This window comes from Heptranchias perlo, chromosome 31 (assembly GCF_035084215.1).
Source record: "Heptranchias perlo isolate sHepPer1 chromosome 31, sHepPer1.hap1, whole genome shotgun sequence".
NCBI classification, from domain to species: Eukaryota; Metazoa; Chordata; class Chondrichthyes; order Hexanchiformes; family Hexanchidae; genus Heptranchias; species Heptranchias perlo.
The window spans coordinates 16,696,638-16,722,599 of NC_090355.1; the positions used below are offsets into that span (position 1 = coordinate 16,696,638).

At 43.0% G+C, this 25,962-nt stretch overlaps 1 protein-coding gene and 1 non-coding gene across 11 annotated transcripts in view; both read left to right on the top strand.

Moving 5' to 3' along the window:
• Positions 1 to 25,962, top strand: part of rgs3a (regulator of G protein signaling 3a) — a 257,200-nt gene that overhangs the window by 17,341 nt on the left and 213,897 nt on the right. For 6 of the 10 annotated variants that reach the window (XM_067969628.1, XM_067969627.1, XM_067969625.1 and 3 more), the window contains 2 exons: positions 3,277 to 3,384; positions 8,347 to 8,497. In XM_067969628.1, coding sequence (XP_067825729.1) covers positions 3,382 to 3,384; positions 8,347 to 8,497 — 154 coding nt within the window. In that variant the 5' untranslated portion in view covers positions 3,277 to 3,381. Of the gene's footprint in view, positions 1 to 3,276; positions 3,385 to 3,978; positions 4,071 to 8,346; positions 8,498 to 25,962 lie in introns of those variants that run through there. The other 4 variants (XM_067969631.1, XM_067969629.1, XM_067969630.1 and 1 more) reach the window with 2 other exon arrangements.
• On the top strand, positions 15,791 to 15,875 carry trnak-uuu (transfer RNA lysine (anticodon UUU)). The gene is given in 2 exon segments: positions 15,791 to 15,827; positions 15,840 to 15,875. It is a non-coding gene; the product is annotated as a tRNA-Lys (tRNA).

Below are 25,962 nucleotides of genomic sequence, written 5' to 3' on the forward strand. Positions count from 1 at the left end.
ATGTGTATCTTGAAAAAGCAATTGGTGCTGAATGCTGGCTGTGCTGTATAAAGAAACTTTTCATTAAACAGATATTCTGCATGAAAAATTCTTAACCAGTTGAACTCTCTGATTCAGACTAGCGGTAAGCTCACTTTAAGTAGTAATTATAGTGGGAATAGAATTATGTACTGGTGCACAGGAACATTAGGTATGAAAGGTAGGCACCAACAGATTCAAAAGGTTTATGTCACCATAATAAGAACTAGAAAATACTGGAAAAAGATCGCAGTCCACCAGTGTCTGTAAAGAGACAAGACTGGTTGACATTTTGGGTGAAAACCCTTTGTCAGAGCTGAGAGCTCAAAGATACATGATCCCTTTAAATGAGCTGAACAAAGGTGGGTGGGGTGAGAGAGAAGAGAAATAATAGATAAGATTAGATGAAAAGCGGTGAAAACCAGTAGAGATCATCTAAGTGAGGCAATTAAAAGAGCAAAATGTGATAGAAATAGCTAAATGAAGTGGTGAAATACAAACAGAAAATGCTGAAAACACCAGCATAACACCTGGAAAGATGGGCCAACTGCGGGCGCGAAACCCCCCCCCCCCCCCGCCAGAACTGTGTTCTGATGGGTCCATACCCACAACATTAACCTGCCACACCCCAGATGCTGACAAATCCCTTCGTACATCCCCAGTAACCCAGCCTTAGCGAAAATGGGGGAGAAAGCTAAAGTCATTGTTCACGTTAGAGGACTATGAGGTTCCCCGCAGAAAGATGAGATACTGTTCCTGAGGTTTGTGTTGAGCTTGGTTACAACAGTGTAGCACATAGAAGATGGAGAGGTTAGAATGGAAACAGGAGGGGAATTTAAATCTCCTGTCACAGAGCGATCAGGATCACACTTGCAAACAGGATGGAAATATTCTGCAAAATGGTTACTCAATCTGCGTTTTGTCTCCTAGTGTAGAGGAGACTGCATCATAAGCATCAAATTCAGCATGTTAGATTGGAGGATGTCTCATATGGTAGGAGTCTTAGAGTACCATGGTGTGGGTAAATGAACAGGGTTTTGCATCTGTTAAGGGTGCATGGAAAAGTGACAGAGATGGTAGAAGAATGAACAGGAGTATCCTGGAGGGAACCGTCCCTCTGCAAAGTGGAGAACAAAGAGGAGGGCAGGGGCAGATGTGCTTGTTGGTAGATCCTGTTGAAGGTGGCAAAAAATGATTTGGCAAATATAGGAGCGAGTTAGGTGGAAAGTTAGGATAAGGAACCCTGAAAACAAAAACAGAAATAGCTGTAAATATTCAGCTGGTGAGGCAGTGTCTGCGGGAAAAACAAAAGTCAGTCAATGTTTCAGGCTGTAAGATATTTCCTCAGGACTAGGAGATGTTACAGAGCAATATAATTTAAAAAGGAACACAAGAGAAAGGGGGAAGGGAAAAAGAAAAAAACACACACAAATGCACATAAAAAGAATAGAATAATCTTTGAAGTGCTTGAGTGGAGAACAGACGATGATTAAATTGCAGGTGTGATATTAGCAAGAAACAAAAAGAAGCAAATGAGAGAAATCAAAGAAATAAAAGACATACACGAGACACAGAGTGTTTGAACAGCTAAAGGGGATAGGTGGAAACGGAGCCATGAAAAAGTGGCAAGGCGGAGCAAGCTCTAGTGACCTGGGAGTCTGGTGGAAGGGAAAAAAGGTCAAAAGCCTGTGGTGCAGACCATCCAACCAGAAGCATTCCGATTGTGGGGGAGTACCCACCCTAGATACCAACCTGCTCCCTTCGTCCAATCCCCAAAACAGTAGCACCTCTATCCCACATTGCCAGTACTGAATGCCAGAGTGAAAATGGGAGTTGTAATTAAGGCCTGAAGTTGGCAGAGTCAATGTTAATGCCAGAGGACTACAAAGTGTAGAGGACAAAGATGAAGTGTTGTTCCTTGAGCTTATGTTGAGCTTCCCTAGAGCAGTGTAGAAGGCCAAAGACAGAAAGGTCAGAGTAGAACGGAAAATTGAACAGCACCTCATTTTTCTACTATTTTCATGAGATTTCACAATTGGTATCTAAGGTGAAGATGAAAGATAATCCGTGGAGATAATTAGTAGTGAGGAGAAATTTGGAATTGTTGTCGATCTTACCGTAGTATGAGAACTTGCCCATGCAAAGTGAGCAAAGGTAGAGCTTAATAAGACCAAGCTATATTTGTCGATGGATGGCAAAGCTGGTTGTTCACCAACTGTGCTTAATTTTATGGCCTGTGGATTTGATAGCAAGGAGGTGTATGTTGTAATGAGGGAGCAGTAAAGATGGAAGAACGTCTCGGCTCTGATGAGACAACGGCCTTGATATTTAGGGGGAGGGGAGCGGGGGCGTGTATCAGCGCCCAGGAAACTCGGAAATACCAGGAAGGCGGAGGTCCTGCCGTTAAATTAGAATTTTTTTACTCCGTTTCTCAGATTAAGAGGCTGGCTGCTGCCGGGTGGGAAATCCTGCTGTAGAAGGCAACAGCTGGGGAAGGTCCCTGGCAACCGGAGAAGATCAGAGGTCGGTTGGGGGTGGGGGCTCAGAGCATGGCAGCAAGGAGGAAGGGAGGGAAAGATCGTGGGGGGTCGGCCGATTGCAGGGGAAGGAGGCACATCACGGCATGCTCTTGGCTCAAAAGCAGTGCTGGAAAAGCACTTACCTGTTGGATCCAGCAATTCTCTGCTTCAGCTGCTGTTAAATTTAAATAGCTGCTAAAATCTGAGCAACAGAGCCTCATTAACATATTGTAGTGACTGACCTGCGGTAAAAGTGAAAGTAGGCACGTTTGGTGGCGGGTTGGGGCCGGGCTTCCTATTTTTAGCAATTTATTCACCCTCTCCCGCCTGACGTGGGGAGGTTAAAATTCCCTCCAAGGGTATTGAAAAAAGGAGTGAAACAGTTATGAAAAATGTTAACCTGAGTGTGGGGCTTGAATTGGGGGAGGTTGGTGTATGAGAGTGCATGTGTGTGGGAGTTGCTAGGTGATGTATTTTCCAGGCATTAGAAGATAATTGTGGGACAGGGGTGGGTTGGAGAGGCTGGGGGATACATTGAGGAAAGGAGATGAAGAAGTGATCAGAGAGAACCTGTTGTAAATGAAGATTTCTTGAGGTCTCAAGGTCACGTGTGATGCCAAGGTCAAGGGGTGCCGTGTGTAAGGGTGGGGAGTCGATGTTGATGAAATTGAGGAGGACAAGGATATCACTTGTTGGCAGGACGAGTAAATTAAGATGGATATTGAAATGTCTCTTGCAGGTGTTTTGGAGCAGAAACTGAGGACATAAAGTTGAGAAGAGAATTCAGGGGAAGACACCTTGAAGCTGGGGGCAGATAACGAGAACCTTGAAGGAGAGATAGAAAATGGTGAGTTGTTCAAATGTGCAATAGAAGTCAGAAGAATGGGGGACAGACAAAAATGTTATTTGGAGAAGAGTGCTACACTGCTGCCACAGTGGTTAGGGCAGGGGCTGGGAGTCATGATTTCCACGGGGGAAAGGAGTCGCCATTCATGAGCCAGGTTTTGGTCAGACGAATACATTGACATGCTTTTCTGAGTGGAGGTCATGATTGGGAATGGTCTTGTTCATGAGAAGAGCTGTAATTTTGTAGTGAAGTGTGGAGGGAGAGGTCTGGCTTCTAAATCTGGAATGCATTTTGTTTTTGCTTTCGATGTGGCAAATTGAATCCTGTGTGACGACAATAGTTGGGCTCACATTTGTTGGTTTCACACTTGACATTGGTCGATGCAGCATCAGGTTTCAAGAGCTACATATCTTGTCAAGGATTCTGTATAGCGACTAATACTAATGAAAAATTCTCGTCATGTGCCAATGTTGCTTGATTCCCAGGAATATACACCATGTTCAAAGATTAAGCAGCAGGATCTGAGAGTGTTTCACATTGCTAGAAGATGATCCTGCAGGATAAGATGGCTTCATTCTATCTTCCATGCAAGGAGACTTCACACCCTTGAGTGACCAGAAAGCTGCAAACCTGGCAAAAAAAAATAAATGCAGTTGATGTCAGTTCTCAGCAATCATCCAGAAATGGTTGAGTTACTTTTATTGTTGATTCAATGTTGAGGGGAGGGCATTGCGGGTTTTAAAGCTCACATAACTCCATTCAGCTCAGGCTGTAAGTATTCACACCGAATAGCTTCCATAGTCACTGTTACAATTTGGCACCTGAGCAGTAGTCACGAAAGTATTGACATCAATGCAGTTTCCCCACTTCGAGAGCATCGCCCAAAACTTTGTTCAAGATCAGCTTGGACAAGTGATTTGGCAGCAACTGATGCCACAGACCAATATAATGATGTGAACCAGAATTCATAGATATTTGCCCATCTCAGCCCCCCAAAACAGAAATATCTTCTTTTTATAACAGTACTGATGTCATTCATGTAAAATGACAAACGCTGGCAGAAGTGTAGCCCCTCCAAAACTTTGTAAAAGAAGGCTTTGACTCCATCTCCACAACTCTGTGAAACCTTGTTTGATGCATGGTAGGATTGGTACAGATCCAATCTTTTTGTGCACATGGTACATCTCTTCCAATTGGAATTGTACCAGCTGAACCACCCAAACAATAGAGAAAGCTGATTTATCAGTTTGTTATGAATTGGTCGAAATAAAGGTTAAGAGGAATAACTTAATCCTTACATTCCAGGTTCCAGTTTAGATCTTTTGATCACTATTACACTGGTAGTGCCTCTCATGAACTTAAGGAGTAGGAACCCTAGTTCATTTTCTCAACTTCTCGACATCAAGGGACAATTTAGTATGCGTACCAACACCCTAATTGAACCCTTGATCACTCAGCAAAGACCAGGGATTGAGTCTGGAACCTTTTTGATCTGTCCCTCTCAATGGACAGTATATTCACCTACTGAGTTATTAGTGTGTATGTAATTCATTTTCTTACTGTCATTACTATTTTAAAGTCCATTTACAGCAGTTAACTCCAGCATATACTTGGGCTTCCTAAGCATTGGCTGTTGTCAACTTAACCTTTATGGATTTAATTAACTGGGTTGTACCCTACAGGGAGAGGATGTCCACTCTTTGTTGAGAAAACAGAAACTCTGCCTGTGCGGATTTCTCAGCAACTTGGGTTGTAGACTCTCTTGGTAATGGTCAGCCTAGCTGGCCAAAACAAAAATGTATTACAAAACCATACAGAGCAGAAGGTTTTAAGTTCAGTCCCTGGCCTATGCAGAGTTGACTGATCTTAGTTTGTGCAACTGTTGAGATACGATACTTGGGTTCAGCACCACTAGGCTATGAAGGAGAAAAATCAACTAAGGATCCTGCTGTTGATCTGTACCGAGCTATCCTTGTCTTGTGAGAATGTTGGGTGAGGATAGAGTCAATCTTGACTTTGATGACTTCCACAGTCACATGGACTGCTGACACTTGCTGTTGAGACTCGCACATGAAGAATTGTTTAAGATTGAGCACTTGGACAAGGTATTAGAGGTGCCATAGAACTGTACCCCAGCAAGAGTCGCCTTCAGGAGAGTAAGGGAGAAAATTATGGGTAAAAATGGGAAGTTGTTTTTAGTTTGCTGTAAGCCAAGATTACAAAAATATGTGATGACAGTGTGACATGAGGAAATTACTTGATATATTTGCAACACCTTGGTGCAGCTGTGAGGTTATTGCAGTCATTTCCTTTTTTTGATTTGAGGGCTGCCACACAGATAGTGCCTTTGTTTGCAAGCACAGCTCAAATTGTAATAGGCTTAAAAACATTTTTTTCTATGCAATGTAAAAGGGCATGGATATTTAAAGCTGCATTCACTTTATGATATGGCATGCCAGAAATATTTTATGTGCTCTTAATACATACAGAAATTTGATAATTTTGTAATATCTAATCAAAATTTGACTTAAAAGTGGATTCTGATCTTATTCTTCCTCAACATACAAATAATATCATGCTTTTTGCTGAAATAAGTTTTAGAAAGTAAAAATAGGATCATATGATTTTAGAGCAAATCTGTGAGCAATTTTTAGTGAACCAATGAAACTAGCCCTAAAACTTGCTATTTCATTCATACCTTCTGTTGGTGTGTGTTTTTGAAGTGTGCCTTTTGTTAAAAAGCTACAATGCACATATTGTCCAAAAGATGGAGCTCTAGTATTAGTTATTACAAATACACATTCACACTCACACATGGATATCCTGTGCTGTTGCACATGATAGGTCAGAGAATATGGTCTCTCTGTAATTTATCTGTTGTCTTCACATTACTATTTCCCTCTGTGACTCTTCCCTTGCTGTCTCACTTTTTCTCTTCTCTTCAGCTTCTCCACCCTTAACAATTCTTCTTGCTGCTTTCTCTGTCCTCTTCTGTGTTTTCTGTCTTTTCTTATTTCCTTTGCGATGAAAAGTGGTGTGACGTGATGTGGTGGGGAGAGAGCCTTGGACAACTTTTTCCAGTGGAAAAAATGTGGGCCTCAGCAGCTCCCTTCTCATTCCTGCCCCCAACACGTGCTCCCCCCACCTCTTCGTTCCCCTCTTCTCCATTTTCCACCTCATCCGTTTACCTCAAAGAAGCTTTGTTTGCTTTCAAAATTCAAAATTTCAAAAAGAACTAAAGGATGAGGAAAGTCAGTCAGTCTCTGTGTGTGTGTCTCTCTCTCTCTCTCTCTCTGTGTCTCTCTCTCTCTCACTCTCTAATTTAGTACACTTTCTGAATTTTACAGCACCCAGAACAGCAGCTCCGATAGGTATGTAATTAATCCACTTTTATTGTGGAATGTTAACATAAAGGTTTTTCCGTTATAAAAGCTTGACCTAGGAAGTATGTTAATGTGCACAGGAAGTTTGTTCCATTTATAAGATACTAGCGGACCTCTCATTGCATTGCTCATGAGCGTTACAGATATAGTATACCACTCTCACCCTTCTCCTCCATGCTTTGTGGACTTCCCCCTCCCACTCAAGCGCTGTTCCCCACACAGTCTTACTGCTTCCCATCTCAAGTACCTATGCCTTCTTGTGTTCTCCGACCACCTTTTGCTACTCCCACCCTCGATGCCCATTCCCTTCTGCCACTCGATATTCCCTTCTCCCATTTCCTATCCCAAACATCCAAACCTTCACCCCTTCTTGCATTTTCCTACCACATTTGCTCCTCCTATGCTGAACGCCTATGCTGTGCTCTCCCTTAACACTCATCACTTCCTCATATCACCTCAAGCTCAAGCACCCATACATTTCCCCAGTCCTATTCTCTCCTACCACCTTTTTCTAGCCTTTCTTTGAAGCTACATGCCTTCCTGTCACTCGCCACTCATTCCTACCAGTTCTAGCAACAAGTGCCCATTATCTTCTTCACCTGAACACTTTTTGGTCCTTCCTGAGCACCCATTCTGGCTCACCAAAGTACTGCCATGCTCCGGCTCCAGCAACATCTTCCCCCTTTCTGTGCCACCCCCTACTATTAAATGCAGCACCGCCACCCCCAGAATAACCCCTCACACTACTTAAAACTCCATGAACCCTATTCTCCACTTCTTACTATTACTAAACACTTCCGACCTACCTAGAACTATGAACATCTTCCCCTTATTCGGGGCCTTGAGAGTCATTAAGCATATTTATTCAATGTTTTGTTTTGTGAATTAAATGCACGATAAAATCCATTGTAAATTAAATCAGATTGCTTTGAACTGCATAAATCCTGCATCTTTATATTTCTCAAATTTAATTGCAGAACTTCTTTAAACTATTTCAGAAATAGACAGATAGCAGTGTGTCCCTGTAGATTTTATTTGACTGTTTTAAGGTGTAGACTGGTAGATTGAAGGAAAGGAATAGGTTTATTTTGTCTACTGTTGTCTCCTCACCTGAAGATACTGATTGTTGATTGGAAACGCTTGCTGGCCAATGGTACCTCTTTGGTATCTCATCCAAGTTGCCATTCTTCATGTGTGACTCGAAAAGATTAGTGTTGACAGGCTGTTCGACCATGGAGGCCATCACAAACAAATATAGTTCTTTTCTCACCTGATGTCTTCAAACTCTTTCCAGCAGATGTTACTGGCTAGCAATCAGGTGTCGGAACTTGGGTTTGTTTTTTCTTCCCTTGGCCAAGTTGCGTTGAGGCCAGTTGGTGCTCCAAATGCTGCCCTAGCTGAGAAATAAATCAGCATAGACCAGGAATCATAACTGGAACCTTTTGGTCTCCATAGCTTCATGCTAAACTTAGTGCCGACAGAGTGGTATGTATAGCTTAGTGTTGTACCCACTCAGCCTATTGGAGGAGCTAAGGAATCGTCTTAAATTGTTTTTAAATACCATTTTTCTCTTTTTCAGAAAATGGAACATAGACCAAAAAGTCCTGAGTACCAGAAAATGTATGCAATCAAAATTCAAAAGCCAGTCATTGCAACTTCATTGAGGCTGAAAAAATCCTCTTACCCTAAAAAGAAGAGGAAGATTAGTCATGTTGGTGTAAAAGGAAAAGGTATAGAATTGCTTTAAATTTTGCCAAATTTAGAAATATTGCAGCATTTTAGACCTGCTGAAAATTTATGTTCTTTATTCAGTATACTTTATATATCACTAGAGTTATAACGTTCTGTGGCAACCATGTGATGGGTGATGCCTCCTTGTGAAGTTTGTGACATTGATACCAAGCAGTGCTAATTCACATGTTATCCCTTGATCCCATGCTGTGTAAAAGGAGCCAGCATGCAGAGTAACTGCTTACTTTCCCCCATGAATGAACAACAATCTCCACTCTTGCATGTGCTAACTGTACACATTTTCAGGGTTTCTCTTTTGGATTTTTGCTGGTGTTGGATAGATTAAATAGTGTTTTAAAAGTTCTTAATTTGCTTAAAAATGAATTGTTTGAGAATTTAAAAAAAAATCAGCATTGATTGATACCCATGTGAACTGTCTTGGTTGATAACCCAATGCTTACATAAGAACATAAGAACATAAGAAATAGGAGCAGGAGTAGGCCAATCGGCCCCTCGAGCCTGCTCCGCCATTCAATAAGATCATGGCTGATCTGATCCTAACCTCAAATCTAAATTCATGTCCAATTTCCTGCCCGCTCCCCGTAACCCCTAATTCCCTTTACTTCTAGGAAACTGTTTATTTCTGTTTTAAATTTATTTAATGATGTAGCTTCCACAGCTTCCTGGGGCAGCAAATTCCACAGACCTACTACCCTCTGAGTGAAGAAGTTTCTCGTCATCTCAGTTTTGAAAGAGCAGCCCCTTATTCTAAGATTATGCCCCCTAGTTCTAGTTTCACCCATCCTTGGGAACATCCTTACCGCATCCACCAGATCAAGCCCCTTCACAATCTTATATGTTTCAATAAGATCGCCTCTCATTCTTCTGAACTCCAATGAGTAGAGTCCCAATCTACTCAACCTCTCCTCATATGTCCACCCCCTCATCCCCGGGATTAGCCGAGTGAACCTTCTTTGTACTGCCTCGAGAGCAAGTATGTCTTTTCTTAAGTATGGACACCAAAACTGTATGCAGTATTCCAGGTGCGGTCTCATATAACTGCAGCAATACCTCCCTGTTTTTATATTCTATCCCCCTAGCAAGTATGTCTTTTCTTAAGTATGGACACCAAAACTGTATGCAGTATTCCAGGTGCGGTCTCATATAACTGCAGCAATACCTCCCTGTTTTTATATTCTATCCCCCTAGCAATAAAAGCCAACATTCTGTTGGCCTTCTTGATCACCTGCTGCACCTGCATACTAACTTTTTGATTTTCTTGCACGAGGACCCCCAGATCCCTTTGTACTGCAGTACTTTCCAGTTTCTCGCCATTAAGATGATAACTTGCTCTCTGATTTTTCCTGCCAAGGTGCATAACCTCACATTTTCCAATATTATATTGCATCTGCCAAATCTCCGCCCACTCACCCAGCCTGTCTATATCCCCTTGTAGGTTTTTTATGTCCTCCTCACTCTCTACTTTCCCTCCCATCTTTGTATCATCTGCAAACTTTGATATGTTACACTCGGTCCCCTCCTCCAAATCGTTAATATAGATTGTAAAGAGTTGGGGACCGACCCCTGCGGAACACCACTGGCTACTGGTTGCCAGTCCGAGAATGAACCATTTATCCCAACTCTCTGCTTCCTGTTAGATAACCAATCCTCCACCCATGCCAGAATATTACCCCCAATCCAGTGATTCTTTATCTTGAGCACTAATCTTTTATATGGCACCTTGTCGAATGCCTTCTGGAAGTCTAAATACACTACGTCCACTGGTTCCCCTTTATCCACCCTGTCCGTTATGTCCTCAAAGAACTCAAGCAAATTTGTCAGACATGACTTCCCCTTCATAAAGCCATGCTGACTTTGTCCAATTAAATTATGTTTATCTAAATGTTCCGTTACTGTCTCTTTAATAATAGACTCCAAAATTTTACCCAAAATTTTTCCGTTACTGTTCTGGTCGACACTTGTCATCAACCAACAACAACTTGCATTTCTGTAGCACTCCTCACACGTAGAAAAATATATTAATGTGCTTTACATTAAAGAGGAAAAAACAGTGGAGCTGGAGGGATAAAGAATAAACTGAGAGTGTAGGTTTGGGGCCTGAAGGCACAGTCAAAGAGCAGGATTTTGAGGAGGTATTTGAAAGTGGGGCAAAAAGTGATAGAGTACAGAAAACTGGGTAGGGACTTTCAGAGGACAGGATCATAGTGGATGAATGAGCTGCTAGCAGCTGTGGAATATGTATACAGATATTTAAAGCCAGGTTTTATTGCCAATTTAAAAGCACTTTTTTATAGGTTTTATTACTGAATAAAAATGGGAGAAAATCCATTGGGAAAAAGTTTGACTGATAAAAACTGGGTAAATTCAAAGGGAATCATTATAAATCAATTTTTATTTTGAACATCATTTAAAGCTCAAGAAAACAATCAAGGGACTTTAAAAAGTGAATGACAACCCACAATTATTTATACAGTTCACAGACAAGACTTTTATGGGCCTCACTGTCACACTCTCACTAACCTCTAGGCTTATTGTTTCGACTCTTATCTGGAAATATGATGATGAGATAATAAAAATTGTTGGAGCAGGGAGACAGTTCTCATCTTGTTTTTAGTAAGCAGTGACTTGGTGTGTGACCTGAGTCTGCTTTTGGTTGAAGTTCTCAGTCTTTCAGGAATTATTAGTATTGTTACTGTGTTGGCTGTCGCTTCTCCACACCTAACTGGCAGTGAAAGACTGACTTTTCCTGGAATCAAAAATATCATCCTTATAGCAGTACCAAATGATGATCCAGGACCCCTTCTTACCCGGCTGGCTGTGTGGCACTAACAACGGCACTGGCGGAATGGCTGGCGGGGAAGCAGGCACTCTGTCATATTGAGAATTGATAAAGAAGAGGTAGTAGAAAGGCTGGCTGTATTTAAAGTAGATAAGTCCCCTGGTCCGGATGGGATGCATCTTAGGTTGCTGAGGGAAGTAAGGGTGGAAATTGCGGAGGTACTGGCCATAATCTTCCAAACATCTGTAAATACGGGGGTGGTGCCAGAGGACTGGAGAATTGCAAATGTTACACCCTTGTTCAAAAAAGGGTGTAAGGATAAACCCAGCAACTACAGGCCAGTCAGTTTAACCTCAGTGGTGGGGAAACTTTTAGAAACGATAATCTGGGACAGAATTAACAGTCACTTGGACGAATGTGGATTGATGGGGAAACCAGCACGGATTTGTTAAAGGCAAACCGTGTTTAATTAACCTGATAGTTTTTTGATGCGGTAACAGAGAGGGTAGATGAGGGCAATGCAGTTGATGTGATGTATATGGACTTTCAAAAGGCGTTTGATAAAGTGCCACATGGTAGCCTTATCATTAAGCTTGCGGCCCGTGGAATAAAGGGGGCAGTAGCAACATGGATACAGAATTTGCTAAGTGACAGGAAACAGAGGGTAGTTGTTTTTTGGACTGGAGGGAGGTGTACAGTGGTGTTCCCCAGGGGTCAGTACCGCTGCTTTTCTTGATATATATTAATGACTTGGATGTACAGGGCACAATTTTAAGAATTGCAGATGACACAAAACTTGGAAGGGTAGTGAACAGTGAGGAGGATAATGATAGACTTCAAGAGGATATAGACAGGCTGGTGGCAAGGGCGGACACGTGGCAGATGAAATTTAACGCAGAAAAATGCAAAGTGATACATTTCGGTTGGAAGAATGAGGAGAGGCAATATAAACTAGAGGGCACAACCCTAAAAGGGGTACAGGAACAGAGAGATCTGGGGGTTATATGTGCACAAATTGTTGAAGCTGGCAGGGCAGGTTGAGAAAGCGGTTAAAAAAGCATACGGGATCCTGAGCTTTATAAATAGAGGCATAGAGTACAAACATAGAAACATGGAAAATAGGAGCAAGAGTAGGCCATTCGGCCCTTTGGGCCTGCACCGCCATTCAAAATGATCATGGCTGATCGTAAAAGTATGGAAGTCATGATGAACCTTTATAAAACACTGGTTCAGCCACAACTGGAGTGTTGTGTCCAGTTCTGGGCACCGCACTTTAGGAAAGGTATGAAGGTCTAAGAGAGGGTGCAGAAAAGATTTACTAGAATGATTCCAGGGATGAGGGGCTTTAGTTACGTGGATAGACTGGAGAAGCTGGGGTTGTTCTCTTTGGAACAGAGACGATTGCGAGAAGATTTGATAGAGGTATTCAAAATCATGAAGGGCCGAGACAGAGTAGATAGAGAGAAACTGTTCCCATTGGCGGAAGGGTCAAGAACCAGAGGACATAGATTTGAGGTGATTAGCAAAAGAACCAAAGGTGACATGAGGAAAAACATTTTTACACAGCGAGTAGTTAGGATCTGGAATGCATTGCCCAAGAGGGTGGTGGAGACAGATTCAATCATGGCCTTCAAAAGGGAACTGGATAAGTACTTGAAAGGAAAAAATGTGCAGGGCTACGGGGATAGGGCAGGGGAATGGGACTAGCTGGATTGATTTTGCATGGAGCCGGCACCGACTCGATGGGCCGAATGGCCTCCTTCCATGTTGTAACTTTTCTATGATTCTATGAGAGAGGATAGCAGATGCCTCTCCCATCAAGCCAAGGGCACTCTCCTGGGACAGCGCCTCAGCACTCCTCCAGCTTTGAACGAGAACAGAGTGCAGGACTGCTGTGACTCTTTGGAGGCGCTGGGCAACATTGGCCCTCAGAACCAAGATGGCAGTCGCCTGAGCTTCCATGGCAGCAGTGTGAGCTGCCATAGTAGCTGTCTGAGCTTCCATGCCCGCAGTCTGTACGAAGCAGTGAGACGTTGTGTACTTGCTGTCTAGCAGGCTACACAGTGCATCCATCATTTCCTCGTATATGCCAATCAGCCTTCTTCATTAGCCTCGGTTTTCGAAGTCAGTATCTGAGTCCTCTGCAGCAGAGCTAGAATGCAACCTCACTCTCTGGCGAGCTGGCACCTGTGGTGTTCCATCTCTGCACTAGCTCCTGCGCACCTTGTCTCGGTGAGTCACCACATGTAGACACCTCCTCTAACCGAGCCTCTAAAGTATGCATGGTGCCAGCATCTTGCAAGGGTCACATTGAGTCATGGTGCATTTCCTGGAAGGCTACCTTCCTCTTCCTCCACTGGCACAGAGGCTTCCACATTCTTAACACCTGAAATGAAAGAGAGGGACAAGGATTAGCTTGTGGTGTGAAGGGAGGACAGAGAGAGAAGTGGATAATGAAAGCATCTGTAGCTTGTCATGTGTTGTGTGTGGGGTGAGATAGAAGTCAGAAGGGACAAAGAGGATGAAGTATGAAGAAACCCTGCACGACGGATCCTCCAGCATTGCCAGTCGCCACGCCCTCGACTCTGTCCCTGTCCATGATAGCCAGAATGCTTTCTTTGAGGGGGGAGAGGGTGTTTGGTGGGCTTTTGCTGGTCTGGTGCCAGCCTGCTGTCTTGAGTTGTGTGCGACCTTCTCCTGCAAGAAAGAAGGGAGTGTGTTAGTGGGAGTCTTGTGAGGTGTTTGGATAATGTGCCTGTCATGGTAAAATAGCTGATAGTCAATTTGTTAGATGTGTGGTGTGGGTAAGTGGGGATTGTGATCATGGTGAGTGTGAGGAGAAGGAGGTGTGGTGAAGTATGGTGCTGTGATTGCAGGAGAGTAAAGGGAAGTGGGGGAGGGTGGTCTTGTGAGTATTGTGAACAGTGTGGCTGTAAATGGTGGAGGTCTAAGTAGAGAGCAGTATTCTTACCTTGATAACTTCTTACGGCATTGCAGCCATGTCCTGGGTGCTAAGCTGCTGCGATCCCTTTCCATTGCCGGTGTAGTTGATGCTTGGGGGGCATCCTGCCCCCTGGGGTGAAGAACATGTCTGTTCTGTTCACTGCTTGCACCAGGGTCTCCAAGGCAGCATCCAAGAACTTTGCTCTCTCAGCATTTGCTTCAGCCATATCTCTGATTGCAAAAGTGTTTCCCTGGTGCCTGCAGCCAGAGTGCACTTCCCCTTTAAGAGGTGCTGGCTGCTTTTAAGTGACGTCATGGATGTCCGATATCCGTCTCCCCCTCCCTGCCTCACAGATGTGAAGCAAATGGGTAGTGCTGGCTGCATACCCACAAGATAAAAATGATCAGGCAGCACGAATATTGTGTGCTACCACAGTCAATAGTAACAGGTGCGTGCAGTACACTCCCCGCCTCCTGCGTGCCCGATTCGGGGTGCGATTGGAGTTCTCGGCGATGGATTCTTAACTTTAATCGAGTGCTTCTCCCAAGTACTACCTGTGGCATGATTGCATGAGGTGGCTGGTTGCTGTGTGTTAATATGAGCCTTTTGGGACTAAAGTGGCACTTCTTTCATGGCAATTATGAATTGGACTTGCTGGAGGTTGCACTTCTTGTGCTGCTGCATTGGAAACCTAGCCTTCCTTCCATTCAGATACATGTGCAGGTATCTCAGCGGGTTAGTGGGAAGGCATGTATGTGCTTCTATTCTGAGAGACAACACATACAAGTACTGCATTCTAAGTGCACCTAACTATTGGCATGCTGTACTGTTACCTCCTGCGCATTTAAAGCTAATGAGTTCCTAATACAAATGTGTAGAACAACTTTTTCATTTAGTGTACTGTGGCACTTTTTGTAGATTGAATATTTTTTGTGCTGTTTTGCGTGAAGAGTAAGCAGCTCCTCAGTTGCGTGAAATCACAATCCTACACCTTAAATTCCAGTGTGGGAGGATTTGGAGAGATGCATGCCAGCAGAGAAACTTTTGCGAGCCTTCCCTCGGGATATTAAATAAGTGGAGTTGAGTCCAATATTGGGTAGAGTGTACTTTGTCTGTGGATGAAGCAAGGTTGAGGGCCTAAATGACTTTTTCTCATTCCATACTTTCTTACATTGAGAGTTCTGATTACTCTGCCATTTTGGAATGAATGAATTTCCCTTTTTGAAAAGCAGTCCATTCTCCATCCCCCCCTGCCCAAAACACAGAAGTATCCAAAACGTATGACATTTGTTTGTGATAGTCAAATTGCTTAAATTTAAATATAATATAAAAGGATGTCGATGTTTTGTTATGCTCCTTTATTCAAAAAAAATCAGTAAATTCTGTGCAATATATTCGCAGTTTATTTTTTATCAAGTCCAGTTTGAAGCTACATATTTTTCCAGTTGGAATTTATGAAGAGCTTTTGCTTTGACATAATGAATAATGTAGACATGAAAACTACGTTATGAAGGCATTGTTGACTGATTGTCATGAAAGCTGCAGCAAGCCTGGATAGCTCAGTCGGTAGAGCATCAGACTTTTAAAACAGGTAGTGATCTGAGGGTCCAGGGTTCAAGTCCCTGTTCAGGCTGGAAGTTTTAAAACAGCTGGCAAGTTCTGCTTTTTAGGGGTATAAACTGGGCGATATGGACATGTTGGGCCGAAGGGCCTGTTTCCATGTTGTAAACTTCTATGATTCTATGATTCTAGATGGTTTGGGAAGAGCAGCTGCACAAAATGATGAGTAATTTGGCTGTACTGTTTCCTTGTAAAATTATAGAGTGATTTTGTTAGTTATCCTCGATGGGGACTTTTGCTAACTAATGTAATTATTACCAACAATCAATCACTGCCCGTTATTAAAACTGTAAGGCAAATAAATTAAATTGGGAGTTCTTCAGTATTACTGTTCATTTAATACGTGTTTTTACAATTAGCAATTAATACCCCAGGCAAACCCACGTAGATGATAACTCTGTTGCATTTGCATGCCAAATGTTGCTGAAAGAAACACTTACTATGTACTCTTTTCTCTTATGTCCAATTAGCACCGGCTGTGATATTGTTAGCAGGGATATCTGGAGCCAAGTGGCAAGAATCCTAGCCCTCATTTACAGGTCTGCATATCTGAGTCCCATAACTAAAGTAGGCTGGTTGGTCAGTCATCAGTAGGGCCCTGTATCCTGCCTGATTCAAGTATCATATTGTTGAAGCTGCCATTGAAGGTTGACTGTGTTCCAATCGTCCATTGCCTGGCATGTAACCTTCGAGCTAACTCAACCCCCAAGAGATTCCATGTACCTCCTGCCAAATAAATGAGATAATTAAGAACTGGGGGTTTCAGCAGATACCAGGCACTCCTCATGGGTGCTGTGGTGGGCAGCATAACGCCCCACAAACTATGTGTGTGCATTACAGTCATCCTTCTGATCATAGCATGATTACATACCAAGCCCCACTTTGTGATGGTTCCACCAGTTGGAGCTTCAGCTGTAACTGCATTAGGGTGGGTTAATTGCTAATTGCTTGCCTCTGCTACCCAATCATGGTAAGCACCAAACATTGGATATATGAGTGTATGGTGTCATTCAAGGTATCACCTGCAGCAGCTCTCATACCAAGCACCATTCACTGGACTTCAGTGTGGTGGAAGCACCCATGTAGGCTGACATGCGATGTGCTGGACACCTTGATGTTCTAGATGTCCAAGTTCAATGCTATTTTCCAGGCTTGCTTATTATCACAAGCTGCTTAATCCAGGCACTTTTTTGAAGGGGTTTGGTAAAGAGATGTGCCTGCCATGAAGATGACATCTCCCAGTTGCTGAGTGACAGATTGGTGTAGACCAGAGGCTTCCCTCCCTGCAACTGTTTTCTTGTTTTTCCACAATCCATTCCTAAGATGAACTTGAGACAAATAGGAAACTGTAAGAGAGGAAAGGAAGAAAGTATATCTAAACTTTGTAGCAGCCTGCTATCTCCACCCTTTCAGATGCAGGAGGTGTGTAGCTTGAGAGGACCATTGGGATTGAGAAGCTGAGAAGAAACAGGTGCACAGCATAAATGGTACAATGCCTTTAGAAAGCAACAAAACAGATAAAGTTGAGATAAAACCAGATATTTGATTTTATGTACAGGAGCATCATCATTATGCTACATTCTTCACAGTTAATTTCAATATAAGATAACTTTTTTGATAACTTCATATCCATTGGGTTAGTGTGAAAATTTGCCCTTTTACTGTACAATCCCATCAATGGGTTGGGAAGGAAAGACCTCATAGCTCTGGCTTCATGTGAGGTCATTCCTCATTGGCATTTTTATGTTTCCAATCTGAAATTACAGTGAAATTAGGTTTTAAAGCTTGCATTTATATAGCCTCTTTAATGTAAAGAAACAATTTAAAGCATTAAAAGGTCTAAGAAAATTGAACTCCATGCCAGGAAAGAAGAGATCAGGAAGGGTGACAAAAGTTTGGTCAAGGAGATGGGTCTTCAGGAGTTTTATAAAGATGAAGAGAGAGATGGAGAGATTTAGGTAGAGGGTTCCTAAGAGTAGCACTGAGGTGGCTAAAAGCTATGCCACCAATGGCAGTGTGGGGAGGAATGCATAGAAGGCTGGAGTCAGAGAAACAAGCCGTTCATGGGGGGATGTAGGGATGCAGAAGATTGCAGAGATAATTTATGAGTTTATGAACTGTGGAGCATGGACAGCTAGCAAGCAGAGCTTTGGATTACAGAAAGAAATAAGTTGCATTTATAGAGCGCCTTTCACGACCTCAGGACATGACAAAGCGCTGCATGGCCAATGAAGTACTTTTGAAGTGTAATCACTGTTGTAATATAGGAAGATTAATCGAGTCAGGAAGTGACAAAAGACTGAGGTGGAGGTGGACACTATTGCTGAGTTGGAAGCATCAGATGTGGAGTTTAAAGCTCAGTTTAGAATTCAACAGGAATCCAGTATTGTCCATGGTCTTGATCAGGCTGAAAGAGTGGCTGGGTGAGATGGAATTAGTGAAAGAGGGTGGAGTGTGTGGGCGGGGCCAAAGCCGTTGGCTTTCCAGTGTTGAACTGGAGGAAGACTTGATGTCGAATAAGCAATCTGACAGCATGGAGGTAGCTGAGGGGTTAACTATAATGCTATAAATGGAATCTAAAATCAGTCTCACCGTACTCTGAAGAGGTTTGTCTTTTAAATTGACCTGTTTAATCTTGCTAAAGAAACGGTATCTCTGGGTTATAAATAAAAATATGAGCTCCTTCTTCACTAAAACCCAGCACCGATAGGAATGTGAAAAATGGCTTAGATCCAAAAGAACCACAGGACTGGGAATTGGGAATCTGTCTGGTTGGAGACCATTTCCCTTGAGCTAAAATTTTAAATGAGAGAATATTAGGTACAATATATATGAGGATAAATATCCATTTCTTTGAGAGACCTCCCATGATTAGGTCAAAGCAAGCTGGAAATCTTATGAATTCTTAAGCAACTGGACCATAAAATGTAATATAGTGTTTGCTGGAAAGCTCGCAAGTCTTGTGGGGAAAATGAGGAAATAAGCAGTTTTTTAATTAAAAAATACTGTGATTTTTTTGTATAAAATGGTGCAGTTCAAATCTGGTGTATGGGCCACACGCAAGTTTTTATAACAACAAATCTGGGAATGTGTCTAATGCACTTGCACTTTCATGCTTTTGCTAGCATTGACTTTTATATTAGTGTGACCAATACACAGGATTTTATAGTAGCTAGTTATATGTAGGTATTTCAATGACGCATAGAATATTATGATCTCAAGCTACTTGAGCAATTCATACTGTGAATACAGTGCAATATTCGTAAAAAGTGTGTTAATTTATTTGTATGAAATTCCTCTTTCTGCTGAACTTTTAATGACCCTTTTAAAATAAATGGATTAATGCCTTTGTTGAAATACTGGACAAAGGATTTGCATATAAACTGGTTAATACATTGTTTTGAAATTTCCGCAGCATGATTTGAACCCAGTGTTTTATTATATTGCAACATGCTTCCACTGCTGGGTTATTCCAATTGGGTGTTGAATTGTATACCTGTGTTCACATACAAAATCATAAGGGAAACTGTTGAACCACCAATGTTAAACCTAGTAACAATTACACTAATACAATAATGGCAACAGTACTGATGATAATGAACACACTATTAATTATTATAATATTGCCAGTAAGAGTGGATGTATATTCATAATATTGAATGTGATGGAGTGAGAATTTGTCCTGCTTCAAATTATAACATTTCTGTTGTTTCCTTTCTTTAAATTGGGACTTTGGGATTGTTAAAATAGAATCTATGTTGGCTGTTAATTTTTCTTTCCTCCTTTCAGCCTGAGAGCCTGTAGGCAGCACAAAGAAACAACTTGGTTTGGAGCTATTACATCTTCATGGCAAATTTAGACTGGTTTCTCTTGTTACTTTCTGGAACTAATCTCTCTTGTTTCTAACTACTTTAACATTGAGAGAGACCTGTGTTAGTGCTCCTGATTTCTGAAGTGTGGGTCCTGCTAAATATGGGCCTTTTCAGCAGCTCTTTTTAGCTGGTCTTGACTGTTTTACTGTAACTGGCTGCTTGTCACATGTTCTTTAGGAATTATTGGCACTAGTGTGGATCAGAAGATCAGAGAGTGCTTGCTGCAAAGTAAAGCTGGGAAAGAATGCAGTGGTAGGGTGAAGTGAAGGATTTTTTTTATTCGTTCATGGGTTGTGGGCGTCGCTGGCAAGGCCAGCATTTATTGCCCATCCCTAATTGCCCTTGAGAAGGTGATGATGAGCCGCCTTCTTGAACCGCTGCAGTCTGTGTGGTGAAGGTTCTCCCACAGTGCTGTTAGGTAGGGAGTTCCAGGATTTTGACCCAGCGACGATGAAGGAACGGCGATATATTTCCAAGTCGGGATGGTGTGTGACTTGGAGGGGAACGTGCAGGTGGTGTTGTTCCCATGTGCCTGCTGCCCTTGTCCTTCTAGGTGGTAGAGGTCGCAGGTTTGGGAGGTGCTGTCAAAGAAGCCTTGGCGAGTTGCTGCAGTGCATCCTGTGGATGGTACACACTGCAGCCACTGTGTGCCGGTGGTGGAAGGAGTGAATGTTTAGGGTGGTGGATGGGGTGCCAATCAAGCGAGCTGCTTTGTCCTGGATGGTGTTGAGCTTCTTGAGTGTTGTTGGAGCTGCACTCATCCAGGCAAGTGGAGAGTATTCCATCACACTCCTGACTTGTGCCTTGTAGATGGTGGAAAGGCTTTGGGGAGTCAGGAGGTGAGTCACTCGCTGCAGAATACCCAGCCTCTGACCTGCTCTTGTAGTCACAGTATTTATATGGCTGGTCCAGTTAAGTTTCTGGTCAATGGTGACCCCCAGGATGTTGATGGTGGGGGATTCGGCGATGGTAATGCCGTTGAATGTCATTTGAAGACGAAGACTAGGATTGTGTCCTCAATAATAATACGTGGTATGGTTGTGTAATGGTTATGCCATTGGAATAGTAACAGAGGTTGCGAGTACAAATCCCACCATGGCAAGTTGTGAAATTGATTTCAATGAATATAGTAATTCTGGGCTAGCACCAGAAAATTGCCAAGTATGTGTATTAATATTCTTCAGGGAAGGAAACCGGCCATCCCCACTTGGTCTGGTCGAAATGTGACTCCAAGCTTGTAATAGATGGTGGATTCTTAATGCCCAGGGACAGCTAAATGCTGCCTTGGCATTGTCACCCACATCTAAAAATAAATTTACAAAAAAAAATCCTGAGAGATAAGAAACCAGCTGAGGTCAGCAAGACCAAGGGATGGGTGTGTGGGATGGAATATGGGGGCTAAAAATCCTGGATGAGTTGGAGTTTGTGTGGAATGAAACTGGAGAGGCTTGTGAGGAGGGCATTGGAGAAGTCAAACTGACTGATGTCAAATGGCTGTTCTTCAACAGAAGTTTAACCAGTGATCAGAAGCTGGTGAGCTGAGCTCTGCTTTCACTAAGCTGAGGTGGAGGGAGAGGGGTTATATAACTCAGTGGTAACACAAATGTAAAAAAATGGTACTGGTGTCAGGTGGTGGTTCTCTGTGGAACTATATATTATATAGTATAACTATATATTTATATTTCACAAATACCCCAACGTGTCTTGAGAGAATTGCTGATTTCCTTTGCTCGCCTAGGTCCCTCATGTTGGAGCAGGCTTTCCAACTTCACTGCAGGCAATGTCAGAATTTGGGTTGGCACAAATTATCTACAATCCTTCCAAATCACTTGTAAGCGATGGTAATGGTGTGTAATTTCTGCAGTACAGTTGACTTTTTGCACTCAATTTACTTAGTAATGAGACTGAAATAATAAGTAAAAAAAATGTAGACTTGCCTTTAGTCTTAAAAGAAAGAAAGTGGGATTTTATATTGAGTGTATTTCACTTCAAAAGCTTTTATTTTGTCATGACTCAGATGGTATGAAGGTTTAAGCCATTGATTCTGATGACTGGAGTTCTATCATCTGGGATGCACTGCTCTTCAAAACCAGGTTTTGCCTTTAATTAAAGCTGGGAATACATTTCCTATTGTAATGCTGATATCTCATTGACAAATAGTCCCAAAGAAGGCAAAAGAGAAAATGTTTAGTACCCATAATACATCTATTTTTAACCATCTTTATTTCTGTAACAGATTGGAGGCATAAAATTGTTTTTCAAAGATTGCAATTTAAGGCATTATTATGGAAGTTTCTTTTTCACTATTTATTGCTCCTTTTCTTTCATTTTCTTTTTTCTTTTTTGTGTCTTAGTGTTTAATGACTTGTTTTGCAACATAAATACTATTTTTAAATAAGCTAAAATTGATTTTTTTTTTCAAATGTATAATTTTGATCAAGATAGATATCAAAATAGATGAGAAATGGGAAACAGATTTACCCTTTTTTCTTTTTGTTAGAGGAGCACAAAAAGAAGGAAGTACTTGATGAAACTGGTAATCTGTAGGAAAGGCAAACTTTGCCATTGAACCATTTGAGCAGATTTGTTTCGAAACTGACACTGAAATGATTATTCTAATAACTTTGTTCAGTTCTTTCTGATGTTTCAAGGCTTTCTGAGGGTTAAACTCAATAACCCCTGAATCCGGGCGTGGGGGTCGTGGTGCCAATTAACCTGGTCATTCCGATGCAGGCAGCACATGAGATTTGTGCTGCCTGGTCATTCACCTGATTCCGGCGTGAGCAGCTCGGCCTGGCTGTGCTGTTGAATGACTTTTCACCAGCAGGGGGTCCCAATAATACGTGCGTGCCTCGCACCTCTTAAAGGCAGCCTGCACGATTTATATGCAAAATATAACATGCGGGTCCTCACGGAGTCTGAAAGGAGATGAGACATCGCACATGTAAAACATAGATGCAGGTCCCGACCCTGTGTTTACAAACTAATGATTTATGTTAAAACATTGAATAAAGGTTGCGCACTACTAAATCCCACATCCTTCAATCTGCATGCCAGGCCTCACCACTATGCCAATCTGAGTTTGTACCAGGCCTGCAAGGGAGCGTGCACCAAAGTTCGCTGATGATGCACTCAAGGCCTTGCTGCAGAATATAGGAATGTAGGAATAGGAGTAGGCCATTTAGTCCCTTGAGCCTGTTCCACCATTCAGTGAGATCATGGCTGATCTGTGACCTAAGTCCAGATACCCGCCATAGCCCCATATCCCTTAATACCTTTGGTTAACAAAAATCTATCAATCTCAGATGTAAAATTAACAATTGAGCTTGCATCAACTTCCCTTCACAGAAGAGAGTTCCAAACTTCTACCGCCCTTTGTGTGTAGAAGAGTTTCCTAACTTTGATCCTGAAAGTCCTGGCTCTAATTTTTCGGTTATGTCCCCTAGTCCTCGACTCCCCAACCAGCAGAAATAGTTTCTCTCTATCTACCCGATCAGTTCCCCATAATATCTTGAAAACGTTGATCAAATCACCCCTTAATCTTCTAAATTCCAGGCAATATAACCCTTGTTTGTGTGATCTCTCCTTGTAAGTTAACTCTTGGAGTGCAGATAGCATTCTAGTAAACCTACGCTGCACTCCCTCCAAGGCCAATATATCCTTCCTAAGGTGCGGTGCTCAGAACTGAACACAGTACTCCAGGTGTGGTCTAACCAGGGCTTTGTATAGCTGTAGCATAACCCTTGTATTCTAGTCCTCTCGATATAAAGGCCAGCATTCCATTAGCCTTTCTGATTATTTTCTTTACCTGTCCATGACATTTTAATGATCTATGTACACAGACCACTAAGTCTCTTTGGACCTCCACTGTTTCGAGCTTTTCACCATTTATAAAGTACTCTGATCTATCCTTTTTAGATGCAAAGTGGATGACCTCACACTTGCCTACATTGAAATCCATTTTGTCACAGTTTTGCCCATTCACTTAATTTATTAATATATCTCTGTAATTTTGTGCTTCCATCTGCACTGCTTACATGCTGCCTATCTTTGTGTCATCGGCAAGCTTGGATATGTGGCTCTCTATCCCATTATCTAAGTTGTTCATAAATACAGTGAATAGTTGAGGGCCCAACAAAGATCCCTATGGGACACCACTAGTCACATCCTGCCAATTTGAGTACCTGCCCGTTATCCCTATACTCTGTCTCCCGCCGTTCAGACAATTTCCTAACCACGTCAATAATTTGCCCTTAATTCCATGAGCTTCAACTTTAGCTAACAGTCTCTTATGAGGGACTTTATTGAATGCTTTCTGGAAGTCCATATAAACAACATCCATGGACATTTACCTGTCCACTACTTCAGTCACCTCTTCAAAAAATTCAATCAGAATGATATTTCAACCTTAATGGAGTGAGTCCAAGATGCAATCAGTCCTTGTTTTTCCCTTCTATAATTCCTAATTTTTGTTGATGTATAGCAGTCATTTAATCATAAACTGTTTTCATAAACTCAATGGAATTTGCTCCACATAATGTGGGCACTTCCCTCCTCCCTTGTTATAGTAAGTGATTTGTGATTTGAATCTCGGACTTCATTCACCTGTGATCAGTTGGGTAAATTCTTGATTCCCAAATCATGTTAGTAAAAGTATTTCACTTTTGAGAGGAAAACATTGGCCGAGGCAGCTGCACATCTGCAGGCAATCTTTAAAAGATCAATATGATTGAGGGACAAAATAAACACCAGAGTATTTGCTAGATTCTCCATTTGTTATTGCATTACACATTACTGGTGAGAATTATTTTTGAAACCCAAGGGTAGAACAGTTACTATTGATAGTAATCTTGCAGGGCAAAGTTTGCTAACAACAGAAAACCAAGAGTAGACTGGAAAGCCAGGCATGGATTTATGTTTCTGCATGGACATTTTGTGCTGTGGTTACGACTCGATGCGTGCTCACTTTACTTTTGTGAAGTAAGCCATTAATGATCTAAGTGTAATGGAACACAGTCAAATTACTCAGAGGATCCAGCAATAATTAAACATCACACTTTGATCCCTCCTGACTACCTTATTAGCAAAGGATTTTCAAAGCAGTTGTTGAAGTAGGTAACTCCACATTAATATCTTCAATACCCCAACAACCAAGATAATCTGTAGCAAAAATGTCACCTTTTTGGAGCACAGAGTGGGGTGATTGTAATCCCCAAGCTGGGTTGGGGGTGGTGGGACGTAAAAATTTTAAATTTCTCAAACGTGACTCCACCCTGCCCACTTTCAGTTTAAACGGAGGCGGGTTGGGGGTGGTGGGCGACAAACCTGCTCTCAAGAGGCAGGTAGGTCAGTAAAATCTTTTAAGGAGGCTGCATGCTTCCATTTTACATAAATTTTAATTTTTAACCATTGGAGGCCAGGTTTAAGGAGGCAAGACATGCCGGATCCATGAGGTAAGTGCATTTATTGCACTGCTTGTGGGCCAGGAGGAGCAGGAGTGCTTCCCCGCGGCTCATCAAGCTCACCTTTTAAATATCCTGCGATCGGCCGACCCTCCCCCGACAATGTCCAATGCACCCCAACCCCCTCCCAACTATGTCCAACCACCCCCACAGTGTCCGACTTCCTCCCCAACGGTGTCCGACTTCCTCCCCAACGGTGTCCGACTTCCTCCCCAACGGTGTCCGACTGCCCCCCCCGCAATGTCCGACTGCCCCCCCCCCCCCGCAATGTCCGACTGCCCCCCCCCCCCCCGCGGTGTCCGACTGTCCCCCCCCCCCCGCGGTGTCCGACTGCCCCCCCCCCGCCCCCCGCGGTGTCCGACTGTCCCCCCCCGCCCCCCGCGGTGTCCGACTGTCCCCTCCCCCCCGCGGTGTCCGACTGTCCCCCCCCCCCCCCCGCGGTGTCCGACTGCCCCCCCCCCCCCCCCCGCGGTGTCCGACTGTCCCCCCCCCCCCGCGGTGTCCGACTGTCCCCCCCCCCCCGCGGTGTCCGACTGTCCCCCCCCCCGCGGTGTCCGACTGTCTTTCCCCCCCCCCCACGGTGTCCGATCGCCCCCCTCCACCCAGACCCCGAAGACCCTGATCTCTCCCTGACCCCCCATCTAAACCTCGAAGACCCTGATCTCTCCCCGACCTCCCCATTCAAACCCTGAAGATCCCATTCTCTCCTAGGCCCCCCATCCAGACCCCGAACACTGCCCGATCCAAACCCCAAAGACCTCGATTG